Source organism: Heterocephalus glaber, unplaced genomic scaffold (genome assembly GCF_053883595.1).
Source record: "Heterocephalus glaber isolate CG9 unplaced genomic scaffold, H.glaber_assembly_v1.0 deba00000738, whole genome shotgun sequence".
Taxonomy (NCBI): Eukaryota; Metazoa; Chordata; class Mammalia; order Rodentia; family Bathyergidae; genus Heterocephalus; species Heterocephalus glaber.
Genome location: NW_028258161.1, coordinates 9,525,277 through 9,537,598, shown reverse-complemented (window position 1 = coordinate 9,537,598; position 12,322 = coordinate 9,525,277). Strand labels below are relative to the sequence as shown.

General features: G+C 41.7%; 1 protein-coding gene across 23 annotated transcripts in view; it reads left to right on the top strand.

The window, feature by feature from the left end:
• Nucleotides 1–12,322, top strand: part of Pard3 (par-3 family cell polarity regulator) — a 605,457-nt gene that overhangs the window by 338,832 nt on the left and 254,303 nt on the right. For all 23 annotated transcript variants that reach the window (XR_015449461.1, XR_015449462.1, XM_087206780.1 and 20 more), the window contains 3 exons: nucleotides 4,457–4,582; nucleotides 5,719–6,095; nucleotides 11,857–11,996. Coding sequence is in view for 21 of the 23 variants with exons in the window: in XM_087206780.1 (XP_087062906.1) it covers nucleotides 4,457–4,582; nucleotides 5,719–6,095; nucleotides 11,857–11,996 (643 nt within the window). In the remaining 2 variants the exon portion in view is untranslated. The remainder of the gene's footprint in view (nucleotides 1–4,456; nucleotides 4,583–5,718; nucleotides 6,096–11,856; nucleotides 11,997–12,322) is intronic.

The window sequence follows — 12,322 nt, the reverse complement described above, 5'->3', positions numbered from 1 at the left end:
CCCCACCTCTTCCAACATTGTTCAAAAACTGTGAGGAAAAGACTGAAAGAAATATGTGATTATGTTTTTTTTTGTTGTTTTATTTTCAGGAAAATTATTTGAAAGTAAGGTGGTTCTCACTGGACCTAATTCTTTTCTTTCTCTTTCTCCTCTAAAATGTGAGAAGGCTATGGAAAACAGTGGAAGAGGAGTAGATTTGAAGGATGTTTCAGGTCAACCAGGAAAAAATCTATCTGCTTGAAAGGATCTGAGTCGAGTAGGGTTTGCATTGACTTCCTAAGAGGGTGGGATCGGCTCGTTTCATGCACACCTGGACCTTGTAGTCGGTTCTTCATGGTCCTGCCGGCCCCATTAATACACGTACCAGCCCTTTTCTCCTGTGTCTGTCACCCCCTCCTCCCTGCCTCCCTTTTTGTTTGATGAGCACAGCTTCCTTTTCCTGGTGGAATGAGGTCGCCCCCGTAAGGAGTTCTGGCAGTGTCTGTCTCTCCCAGCACACTGACACCCGAAGGTCTCCGAGAGCAGGCTCCAGTGTCTCTGTGACACCAGGGCTGTAGGGGTCACACTGCAGCCTCGAGATGCTTTATTACTTTAGAACAAGCTCCAGTTGTTGCGTTAGGTTTGCAAAATATGCCCTAAGATGTGCTTTTGATGCTATCATTTGAGGAAGCTTTACATTGCACATGGCAAGTTCGGAAATACATGTGTGTGTGCCCACACATTTTCCAGGAAGGGACAGCGTCCGCCACGGCTGCTCCCCTTGATTTCCCTCCAGAGCTTCCTCTCATTCTCAGTCTAGCTGTTATCAGCTCAATTTTCTCACGAGTCTTTTTTTTTTAAATCATTCATTTTCATTCCTTTTGTAATCATCTTCACCTAGTGGAAATGAGATAATTTTGCAGATTGTACCACTTTACTCTTGAATTAATTCATTCATTTTGAAAGAATGATTCTAATAGTGTGGTCAAGTACTTAGAAATCAGCAGGCTACTAACTTTGCCCTGATTTAGCCTGTTCCTTGATTCCCAGTCCGACTGGAGTGCGCCCCCCTCTTCTGCCCCAGCCTGGCATATTGCAGCCCAGGGAAGGGGATACTGAGGTTTGTGTTAGGAGTACACAAGCCTTGATTAACACTCTCCCCTTGTGTTTCCTGTGAGTGTGACAGTGTGCTTCTGATCAGTGACGCTTGTATTGTATGTCAGGATGACCTGTGCTTTTGGCTGTAGAGGAAGACTGATTCAGAAAGACAGTCATTCTGACTTAGGATTACTGTTCCAGAATGATTACTGGGAGAAATAATTGTTACCTAGATGAATGTAAATCTTTTGACCTATTTATCTAAAAAAAGTTGCTTGTAAAACAAGAGTAGATGTCTAAGTCATACTGTATTTATTTAGTCATTCATTCATTTGTTCATCCATTCAGAAATGAGGTCTGGTCTCAGATTTCTGGACTCAAGTGATTCTCCTGCTTCAGCTTTCAGGTAGCTGAGGCTGCAGGTGTGACCCACCACACTTGGAAGTTAGGCAGCACTCTTTTAAACTGTTGGAAATAAACTCACCACTTTATACAGATTACCAGTACTAGTTATGTGCTAAATAAATTTCATGAAATATAGGCAACAACTGTTTCTCTAGAAATCTTCTGTGAGCTGTTATAAATTACACAAAAGATTTTAAGTTATTTACAAACATACAAATTACTGGTATTTTAGATGGCCAAAATGTTGTAACTGTATTGAGAAGTCACTTATGCTTTGTCCAATTAAAAACTAATTAATTAAATGAAATCTGTCTTCGTAGGGCCTCCCTCCCCCCTCTCTCTCTCTCTCTCTCTCTCCCTCCCTCCCTCCCTCCTTCCTTCCTTCCTTCCTTCCTTCCTCTCGGGTACTTGGATTCGAACCTAGGGCCCTGTCCCTGAGCCAGGCTTTTATTTTGAGGCAAGATCTGATTAATTGCTGTGTTGGGCAGGCTGGGCTGAAACTTGTGATCTTCCTGCCTCAGCCTCTCAGACTGCTAGGGTTACTGGCATGAGCTACCTCCTCCGCCCCACTCCATAGGAAGGCAGACTTTTATTGCAGACACAGAATTTGCACACTTTAAAGAGGTGTCCTTGACTAAAAGGTATAATAGATAATGTGAAATAGGAAGAAAAGGGGCAAAGGGGAGGGGGAAGCGGGAGGGATAGGGGAAAGGAAAGAAGGGAATGGAATTAATATGAGAAAATGGAGAAATGGAAACAAAGTCTTTGTAAATAGGGAGGGATGGAGGGGTTGAAGAGAGGGCAGGGGAAGGGGGAAAAATAAGAACCAGGAGAGATTATGTAAAGGTGCAAATTCCCAGTGATGAATGTCATTATATTGTGTACCTAAAATGTACCAGTAAAAGGATATACAAAAAAAAAGAGCTGTCCTTGGTGTAGGGGGTAGCTTTTAGCAGCAGGGTCCCACCCATATGTGCTCAGGTTATGATTCCCACAGTGATGGAGACATCTTCACCTTCAAGCTGTTCTTTTCCTGGCTGCTTTGTAGGTCAAGTGGCCAGGTGACTTCTCTGCATTCTAGTGGTATTGGTGACTGTGCCTTGTTTCGATTTTCCGTGTAAACCTTTCCTATTCAGCAGCATCACAGATATGTGTTTAATAATTTGATTCCTCTGACAAAACACTGTTCAACTGCAGATAAAAACAAACTTAAACAGTCGTGAATCCCTGGGAGATAGATTGTAACATAATTAATGCCTTCCTTCCAATTATGGACTGAGGAGACAGTCAAGTTTCATTGAGTTGAGATAATTTTCTAGTTATAATTGCACTGTATAGCAATAAGGAAAAACTACAGCCTCTTTTATCACGCATATTTTTAGATGCCAGCACTAATAGATGTTAATCCTTAACTGGCAAAATTGCAAAAGACAATTTAAGAATCATCTCCACTTGTTTTTCTTGCAAGTTGGTGGTCTTGACCCTAGCATAATGCCTCTTTGTTATATTTAATAACAAACATTCAGATGAACTTAATGTTTTTTATAAATATTCACAAGTGTAAACTGCAAACTAACAAGCGGAACAGGACTTTTGCTTCAATTCATTTCAGTTCATTGGTATTTATATAAATGATATCTTAAGTGGAAGAAAAAACTCAATCTAAATTCTGCTCACTTGTGTTTTATATTGCAAAGGCTTTTTAGAAATATGAGACTTTTTGTTTTGCTCCAGCTAAACTCATCCATTCATTCAGTTGTCATTTCCCAGACCTCACTACTAACTAGCTAAGTTCTCGAGTGCATGTCACAGAATGCCGTCTCCATCCTATGAGAGCTTACAGCGCTATCGTAGAGAGACAGTCGTATGTAACAAGAGAATAATAATAAAAGGCTATAGAATAGATGCAGCAATTACTGCTAAAATTTAAAATAGGGCACTATCTACTTGGGTATATTTTGACTGGAAAGCACACACAGGGTACTACAAGCTGTAATTCTGTTGGAAAATAGAAACTGTATATACAGGGTTCTACTTGTAGCACTGTTTTGGTCCCTCAATTAGGATTGTAAAAGAAAAGCCAAACTTTGAATATGTCAAAGTTAATTTCACCTAGAATTTTGGATGTAGTCATGATACAACATTTATGCCAGCTACTCAGTACATAATAGCAATCAGAGCTAAGCAAAGACTCTTATTGCTTCCATCTCTCAAGAATTTTTACTATTTGCCCCAGGAGATATAAATTCCCTGTCAATTAAGAAGTTAGTGTTCTAGAGCAAGTACAGTAGCAATTTGTACTTTTTTTCTCTGAGTTTCTCAGAAGTTCCTTTAAACATTTCTTTTAACCTGAAGTTTTAGCACACATGGGAAGAGGTGGAGGGTGACTGGCATTTTCTGAGCTCCTCACTGACTTTCTCTCATTTTCTTCAAATGGAAATACTGGCAACAAATTATTTACCTTACTTGGGGGAACTGACAAGTTTAGAAATTCAGCACATTGGGTCCTAATAAATTCAGATGCCAAGCAGGGAGATGCCTCCATTCTGAAGTTCTTATCCTCTGTCCTACAAGGCAATGAGCTTGGTTCTTGTTTGTTACCTTTATCTGAACAGGAAGGCAGGGGTGCCATCCAGTGTCCTGGCTGGCTCAGCACAGGAGCCTGGCAAGGCTTCCCACAGGTGTATGCTCGCTGTATCAGGCCAGCACTTTGCAGCGTTGTAGCTGTAATGTGCACTGTTTCCAAAATGTGACGCTGATGAACCTGAAAATGATGCCTTAGATTTATTGAAAGACCCATTTGTACATGTCCTTTAGGCTGCCGCGATGTTGGTGTTATTCTGAAGTTCTCAGTAGTGATTTAACCCCCCTTTATAAGGGAGTCTGTGCAGACACAATCCCAGCATTAAAGCCGTAGGGCCCACTGCTTGGTGGCAGTATTACATGTGTAACGTTTGCATTCTTAATGTTCCAGAACCCTGGGGTTATTAGTAAAACGCTTGGAGAAAGGTGGTAAAGCTGAACAAGAAAACCTGTTTCATGAGAATGACTGCATTGTAAGGATTAATGATGGCGACCTTCGGAATAGAAGATTTGAGCAGTAAGTGTGCGCATGCAGTGTGGCAGGGCAGGACACTAGGGCCCGACCGTCTGTGATCTGTGGGTACAGGGGAGAAGGGTTTTTTGCCACTATCTGGTTTTTCAAATTTGAATGCACCTCCAGGTAATGACTCCCCTTAGGCTGTGTGCAGAACGCCCTCTCACATAGAGCCCTTTGGGAAATGCGCGGGGCCCTGTCGGCTGCTGCTTCCTCCCCTTTTAGAGAAGCCACCGGTGTGTTCCTTCCTGTTTTACTTACTCAGACATTTCCAGGTTGTCACCTATGTCACTGTACACATAAGGAGAAAGCTCCTTTGAGCCAGGATATTTTCTCACTGAGATCTTCTTTATCCTAACTCAAGCCCTTATTCAATTAAAAAGGAAATAGAAGAGTCAGCCAGTTTCTACAAAATCAGGCAGGTGTGAGCAGAACTTGGGCCCTCATGGAGGGCTGCCTCTCCGCCCGGCCGCAGGGTGCCCTGGGACCCCACCACTGTTAACAGCTGAAGTCGCGGGGGTCTGTGGGTGCCCCATGTCACTCTCACCCCAGCCGGGTCCTGGGGTAGAACCCGGCCTTGCACTTACCCGGCAGGCCCTGTCCACTGAGCTGAGCCCCAAGCTGTTTCCTTCTGCAGGGACTGAAGTCTCTGAGGTTTTCCCACACACAGACTTGAATGAACTTTGCCGATTAGTACTCCATCCCTAGTTGCTTTCTCTAGTTTTCTAAGTATAATTATAAAGATTGTTTTACTTCTTTGAAAACACAAATGGCCCACTTGTAAGGAAGAATTACAGCTCTAGCAAACGGTATTGGTGAGGATTGTAGAGAGAAGGCTGCCCCCACTGTATTTAAAACTGTTGTTTTATGACTTCCAGTTGAGAGCACAGTATTTTATCTGGAGTGGTAGATAATTTTGCCATTTTCATTTAGGGAATGAGAATTTTATATTTGAAGAAGCAGCACTGGTTCTATCGGAGCTTGTAAACTTGATTAATAAACGGGTTACCAGAATTTTGCTTTTCAGTTTCAACAGTCTGTGAGTTCTTACTGCTTAATTAGTATACTTAATTGAGCCCATGATATGTGGGAGTGTGCCGGTCTCAGTTTGCTACTCTTCCTCTCTTTCCCACACCCAGAGCACAACATATGTTCCGCCAGGCCATGCGCACACCCATCATTTGGTTCCACGTGGTGCCCGCGGCCAACAAGGAGCAGTACGAACAGCTGTCCCAGAGTGAGAGGAGCAGCTACTACTCCAGCCGCTTCAGCCCGGACAGCCAGTTCCTGGACAGCAGGGCCTCGGGCAGCGCCGGGCCTCACGCGCCGGCCCGGGTGCCCAGAGCGAGCCTGGCTTCCGAGCAGACGGATGCTCCCCTGAGACTCCCTCACGCCCTACACCCCTCCGCGAAGCCACCCGCAGCCCCAGCCCCGCACAGTGTGCTGGGCTCGAGTGCAGGCAGTGGTTATAACACCAAGAAAGTGGGCAAGAGGCTCAGCATCCAGCTTAAGAAAGGTATGACTGGCTGGCTTTTGGCTGTGGAATTGCTTTGAACAGTCACCCAACTAACCGTAAGTGCCTTGGCTTTGAACTGGTTTTTGCTTTTGTCTTCTGCAGGGCTGGGGATGTAGCGCAGGGCCTGGCAGGGCTGAGCATGTGCTCTACCCCGAGATGCACCCCACCCTGGCGCTGGAGCTTTTTAACAGTCTTGTGTAACAAAAACTGCTGCAAAGACTTTTTAAAAGAGAGACTGCATTTATTTTAGGTCTTCATTAAAATTATATTTTTATGTTTTTCAGATTCATTTTTCTATACAGAATTTAAAATGCAAAAGTTCAAACAGTAAGACTTTACAACATGTTTATGAAAAGCTAGCAGTTACTACTGTAGTAATTGTGTGTGGTGTGTGTGTGTGTGTGTGTGTGTGTGTTTGTTTATTTTACTGGGGGTCGTACACAGTGGAATTCCGTTTTGTTTTGTTTCTTTTTGGTACTGGGGATTGAACTCAGGTCCTTGTGCTTGCGCAGCAGGCAGTGAAACCACTGAGCTAAATCCCCGGCCTGTGTTTTTTTTTTTTTTTTTTTTACACAGTGGAATTCTATTGAGCTATACCCCCAGCCGTTTTTTCAAATATTGTTTTGGTTTGGTGTTTTTTTTTCTTTTTGGTACTGGGGATCGAACTTGGGACCTTGTGCTTGTGTGGCAGGCACCGGAACCACTGAGCTTAATCCCCGGCCCTCAAATATTGTTTTGGCACAAGGTCTCCCTAAGTTGCCCAGGTTGGGCTTGAACTTGTCATCCTCTTGCCTGTGCCTTCTAAGCTGCTGGGATTAAAAGCATGGGCTAGCACAGCTGGCAGTAAACTTTTGGTAATGAATGAAGTTGGTTTTAGGGCATTGCAACCCAAACCAAAGCAGTAGGGAGATGATTGATTGATTGGTAGAGACAGGAGCTTGCTCTGTCATTCTGGCTGGCCTTGAACTCACTGTGTAGCCCAGGGTGGCCTCAAACTCTGGGTGATCCTCCTGCCCCAGCCTCCTGAGTGCTGGAGTTGCAGGCGTGTGCCACCACACCCCGCTGAGCAGTGAGGATTTGACAGTTTTGTTTGACCTCTTGTTTCCAGACACAGCCCTCAAAGAGCTCCGGAGAGGTTGAGCCCTGTGGCCTGTGCAGCCTGGTGACTGTGCGGCTGCTGCCCTGCGCGGCTCCTGCGAGGCCATCCTGCTTCAAGCAGCTCGCTCGGCAGGCAGCCGGGCGTTCCCTTCTGCCTCTCTGTTTCCCAGAATGCTGCATTACCTCGCTCCTGTGACGTGGTGTGAGAAGTGGGTGGCTCTGGCCTCGCTTAGCGCGTTATTTGAATGTGCGCTTCCCTCAGGCTGGCTCCCTGTGTCCTGCCGCACAGCGCAGGGCGGGCTGTGGACTTGCTGCCGCCCAGCCGGCCTTCTGTCCAAGTGCTGAGATGCACGGACCGTGCGTCCTCCATTCAGCTGAGCGTGTGAAATACTTTACAATCATGTCTTTTGAAATGACGTCATTATAAAAACATTTCTGTGAGCTCACCGACTCCTAGGCTTAGGTGGCAGTCAGTGCCGAGGGTGATTCCCTCACACCTGTGCTGTTGTCCTCAGATTGGTGCCCGACAGCATCCCCACCCTGATGTTTACACCGCGCATTTGGCTTTCCATTTTTGGTCGTGTTTGCAAGGTTGAAAGCTCTGCAATGGCTATTTACTTTCTTTCTTTCTTTTTAACCTCTTTTTAGTTTTATTTTATTTTATTGGTGCATTTTAGGTGTACAATATAATGACATTCATCACTGGGAATTTGCACCTTTCCATAATCTCTTGGTTCTTATTTTTCCCCCTTCTCCTGTCCTCCCTTCAACCCCTCCATCCCTCTGTATTTACAAAGACTTTGTTTCCATTTTTTCATTTTCTCATATTAATTCCATTCCCTTCTTTCCTTTCCCCTACTCCTCCCACTTCCGCTTCCCCTTTGCCCCTTTTCTTCCTATTTCACATTACCTATTATACCTTTTAATCCTCATTTACACTTTCAGTTTCTCACACTAGAGAAACTATTCCGTATTTACATGTGTGTCCTATTTATTTCACTTAAGAATATCACCTCAATGTGCATCCATTTAGCTATCAATGTCTCTAATTTCTCATTTTTTATGGCTAAGTAGTACTCCATTTCATAAAAAAAACCCCACATTTTCTATATCCAGTCTCCAGTTGATGGGCATTTGGGCTGTTTCCAAGTTTTAGCTATCACAAAGTGTGCTGCTATGAACATAGGTGCACATATATCACTGTGGTATGATTCTTTTAATTCGTTTGGGAAGATACTCAGCAGGGGAATAGCTGGGTCAAATGAGACTTCAGTCCTAGTTCTTTAAGGTGTCTCCATACTGATTTTCACAGTGGTTGCACCTGTCTACACTCCCACCAGCAGTGGAGCAGGGTTCCTCTTTCTTATTAAAAAGCTTCTGCAGAGCAAGAGAAACCACCAGCAGTGAAGAGACAACCCATAATGTGGGAAAAAATTTTCACCTGCTGTTCCTCAGACAAAGGTCTACTATCCAGAATCTATAAAGAACTTAAAAAAAGCAGACCTCCCAAATTTAAAGACCCAATCTGAAAGTCTGCATCTGAAATGAACAGACATTTCTCAGACACAGAAGTGGAAATGGCAAATAAACATATGAAAAAATGTTCAACATCACTGGTCATTTGAGAGATGCAAATGAAGATTCTACCTCACTCCAGAAAGAATGGCTGCTATCATGAATTCAAGGGCTATTTACTTTCTAAATCACATTCTTGCACTGAACTCCATGTGAACTGCAGGCTCCTCTCCCCTGGTTACTTGTTTTGACCTGCCAGGTCCTTGCTAGAAGGAGCAGGGAGGAGCAGGCACCAACAGCTGCCTGGCCCCCTGGAACCCTCAAGGTTGGTAGCAGAGACCTTCCCAGCTCAGGTCCCAAATGGGAGAAACAGTTGATTTTCTCTTCCTCCTTGTTTTCTTCTCCAAGGACAGGACCTAGTTTTTAATCAGAAACATATCCAGAACCACCGATAGAGTGCTATAAAAAAATAAAATTCTGTTTTGAATCTCTCAACAAAGGCACAATATTTTGCTTGACCATTGTCATAATAATATTAGTTCATAAATATTGTTTTTCTTTTGTACTAATAGAGAAATGTGCATTTAGTTATAGTTTTGCACAATTAGTAAGTCTAGCACATTGTGATATAAAATAAACTTTTTGAGTGAAGTGCAATTTTATTTGCCATCAAAGCCATGTTTTTTTGAATATAGAAATAAGTAGTTTTATTTTGATAGCATTTAGTACTATGCAATTGTATTTACATCAGGTAATGTAGAAAGACTAAAGTTAGTCAGTATTAGAAAGTGGAAATGAAGGTTTTAAGTATTTTCCTGACCTTAAGCACTCTGTCTAGAGAGGCCCTTGGATCTAGGTTGATAGTAAATGACTAGCTGTGAGAATGCATAACCTAAAACACATTCAGTCTATGCCTACAACTGATACTTACAAATATTTTATACAAACATGTTATGTTTCCTATAAATAAGTGGAAAGAATAATACTGATCATCTTCGAGTAGATATTTTCCTAATAATGATTATATAAGAACTGAAGAGGATTTCACTGTAGTTAGCAGTTGTTTTTATTGATTATTGCCACATCTAGAATTTTTAATGAAATATATTGAAAACAGTCTATGCCACTGATAAACTTTAAAACCAGTTCAGAGTGAACTAATGTGTCCTGAATGACAGCAGTTATTTGAAAACTGAGACCAACTCTTAGCACTAAAAAGGGAACCCTTCAGGATAATGACTCTGACATAATTTGGGACCTGTGTCGTATCACATAACAAAACAGAATAGCCTTCAGGTACTTGCTTCCATAATGAAGATTTCTTAATATTTATTGCAATTTGGCATTCTCAAATACCCTGTTCTTTGGTAGAAATTAGCTTTTTAATAAAGTCAGAGGAGAAGGTCAGTGTTCTGTTTCAGTCAGTGCAAAATGTTTTGTTGGCTTTGCTAAATGAAAATTGATATCTATTTATCTTTCTTTTAAAGGTCATTGCCTGAACTTTTAGCTTACAAATTTAGGGGTTATTGGTTATATTTTAATAGTATTGCAGCTCCTATAACAGTCTTTGTAGTTCATACAAATTAATATTGCAAAAGGAGAATAATTTAGAATTCTTTCTTAATAAATGTTATTGTAAGTCATTAGGGGTCTGTGAAAGCACAGAGACATATGGAAAGGTCCCAGCAGAGCAGTTAGGAAAATTTCATATAGACAATATGCCATTCAAGTCTTCAGCACGGAAGATTACAAAATTAGCAGTCCAAGCACATTCAAGTCACTTCAGACAAGAGGGAAATGTGTGTTTTGTTTGAACTTGAGAATATTTATGGTAGGTTTTGTTATAGGTGTAACGGAGGGCTCATTTCTGCTTTGTGTTTCTTCTGGAGCTCACATTTTCTTTGCTCTTCCTTATTTGTTCACTTATGTGTTGTACCTTTTGTTACAGTTTTACACCGAGTGCTGCATCCAATTAATACATTCTTTGCTAGAGTTTTTGCCTTTACACATGCCTTTGTTCTTCCCATATTGAGCAAGTATTTGCCCTTACATTATTTTTAACTGAAACAAAACTTATTATCTTAAGAAGTAAGTTTTTTTAAGAAGCTGAGGTAGAAATTGCTCATTATTAGAAGTGTTATACAAATTCTCTGATTCATTAGAAGTTTGTCATTATCTCCACATTTATTCCTTGGCACATTTTGGCTTATTGCCGATTGGATCTAGTGACATATAACCCCTTTTTTACACCGTATTGAGCTTATGAGATTGCTTGTCAAGAAAGCTGCCAAAGAACTGAGAATTGAAATTATAGAAATCAAGAGAGTAATTTATAAATGCCTCATTAATTCCAATACCTTTAAACATAATAGGGCGACCCTCAGATCTGGTAGTTATAATCTGAGATGGATTCTTTACTGAACAGTTTGCCTTTTTTGTCATGGTGTGGATGGGTGGATGAACATAAGATTTGGGTTAACCAGGAGAGGCTTGAACAAAGAGATTTAGATCCATAACCTGGGTAGAAATCGTTCTCATCTCTGGGAACATTTTCTTCTCTATCCTCCGGCCCCTGTCCTGTAAGTCTGGAGATCACTGCCATACAACAGAATTTGATATTTGAGGTGCCATGGGTTTTAATAGAAGTTTCTTTCTTCTTCTTTTTCATGTAGAATAATGAAGCTCATTTAATACTCAAAACTTAGGTTGACTTGAAAACTTTTAGAAGGCGCATTTGTATGTTAACCTTTATCAGCTTCTTGTTTGAGATTTCCATTTCTTCTTAGAATAATGACTTGATAGATAATCCATTTAAACTTCCGATGATTTAATCCACATTTTGAAAAATTTGTTACATGCTGGGTGTGATGACACACGCCTATAATCCCGGCAATTGAGAGGCTGAGGCAGAAGGGTCATAGTGAGTTTGAGGCCAGGCTGAATTGCACAGCCAGACCCTGTCTTAAAAAAACTACACACACACACAGAGCAGGAAATTTTATTACAACTTTTAAAGTAGTAGAAGAAACGTGGGCCATTGTGAAATTTACAGAATGTCAAATTGAGGCAGAAAATGATATTTATGTATGACAAATGTATAAAATCCAAGGTAGCTTATTTCATTTACTGGTGTTTGTTGCATATTTAGGTACAGAAGGCTTGGGATTCAGCATCACTTCCCGAGATGTGACAATTGGTGGCTCAGCCCCAATTTACGTGAAGAACATCCTCCCTCGAGGGGCAGCCATCCAGGACGGGCGGCTGAAGGCTGGAGACAGACTAATAGAGGTGAGGGACTCCCTACCTCCAGGGTGCCGCAGTTCCTGAAGTGGTCCGATTTCAAGGGTCAGGTTTTTAAACATGTTCATGAAACAGGAAATTAAAGTATATATTTTAGCAGAAGTATGCATTACAAAGTAATGTTCTCTTCGATTTTGTTTTATCACATTATCTGATGAGAAATTACCTTTTCATCTGGGTTACTTATAACTTTTAGTTTCCCAGACTTGGTTTATGAGATGAGGTAATATTTTTGTCATTATATGAGACCATATCTATAAGGTTATTTTTCTAGATGGCTTTATATTTATGCCTAGCAACATAGACATGTTATC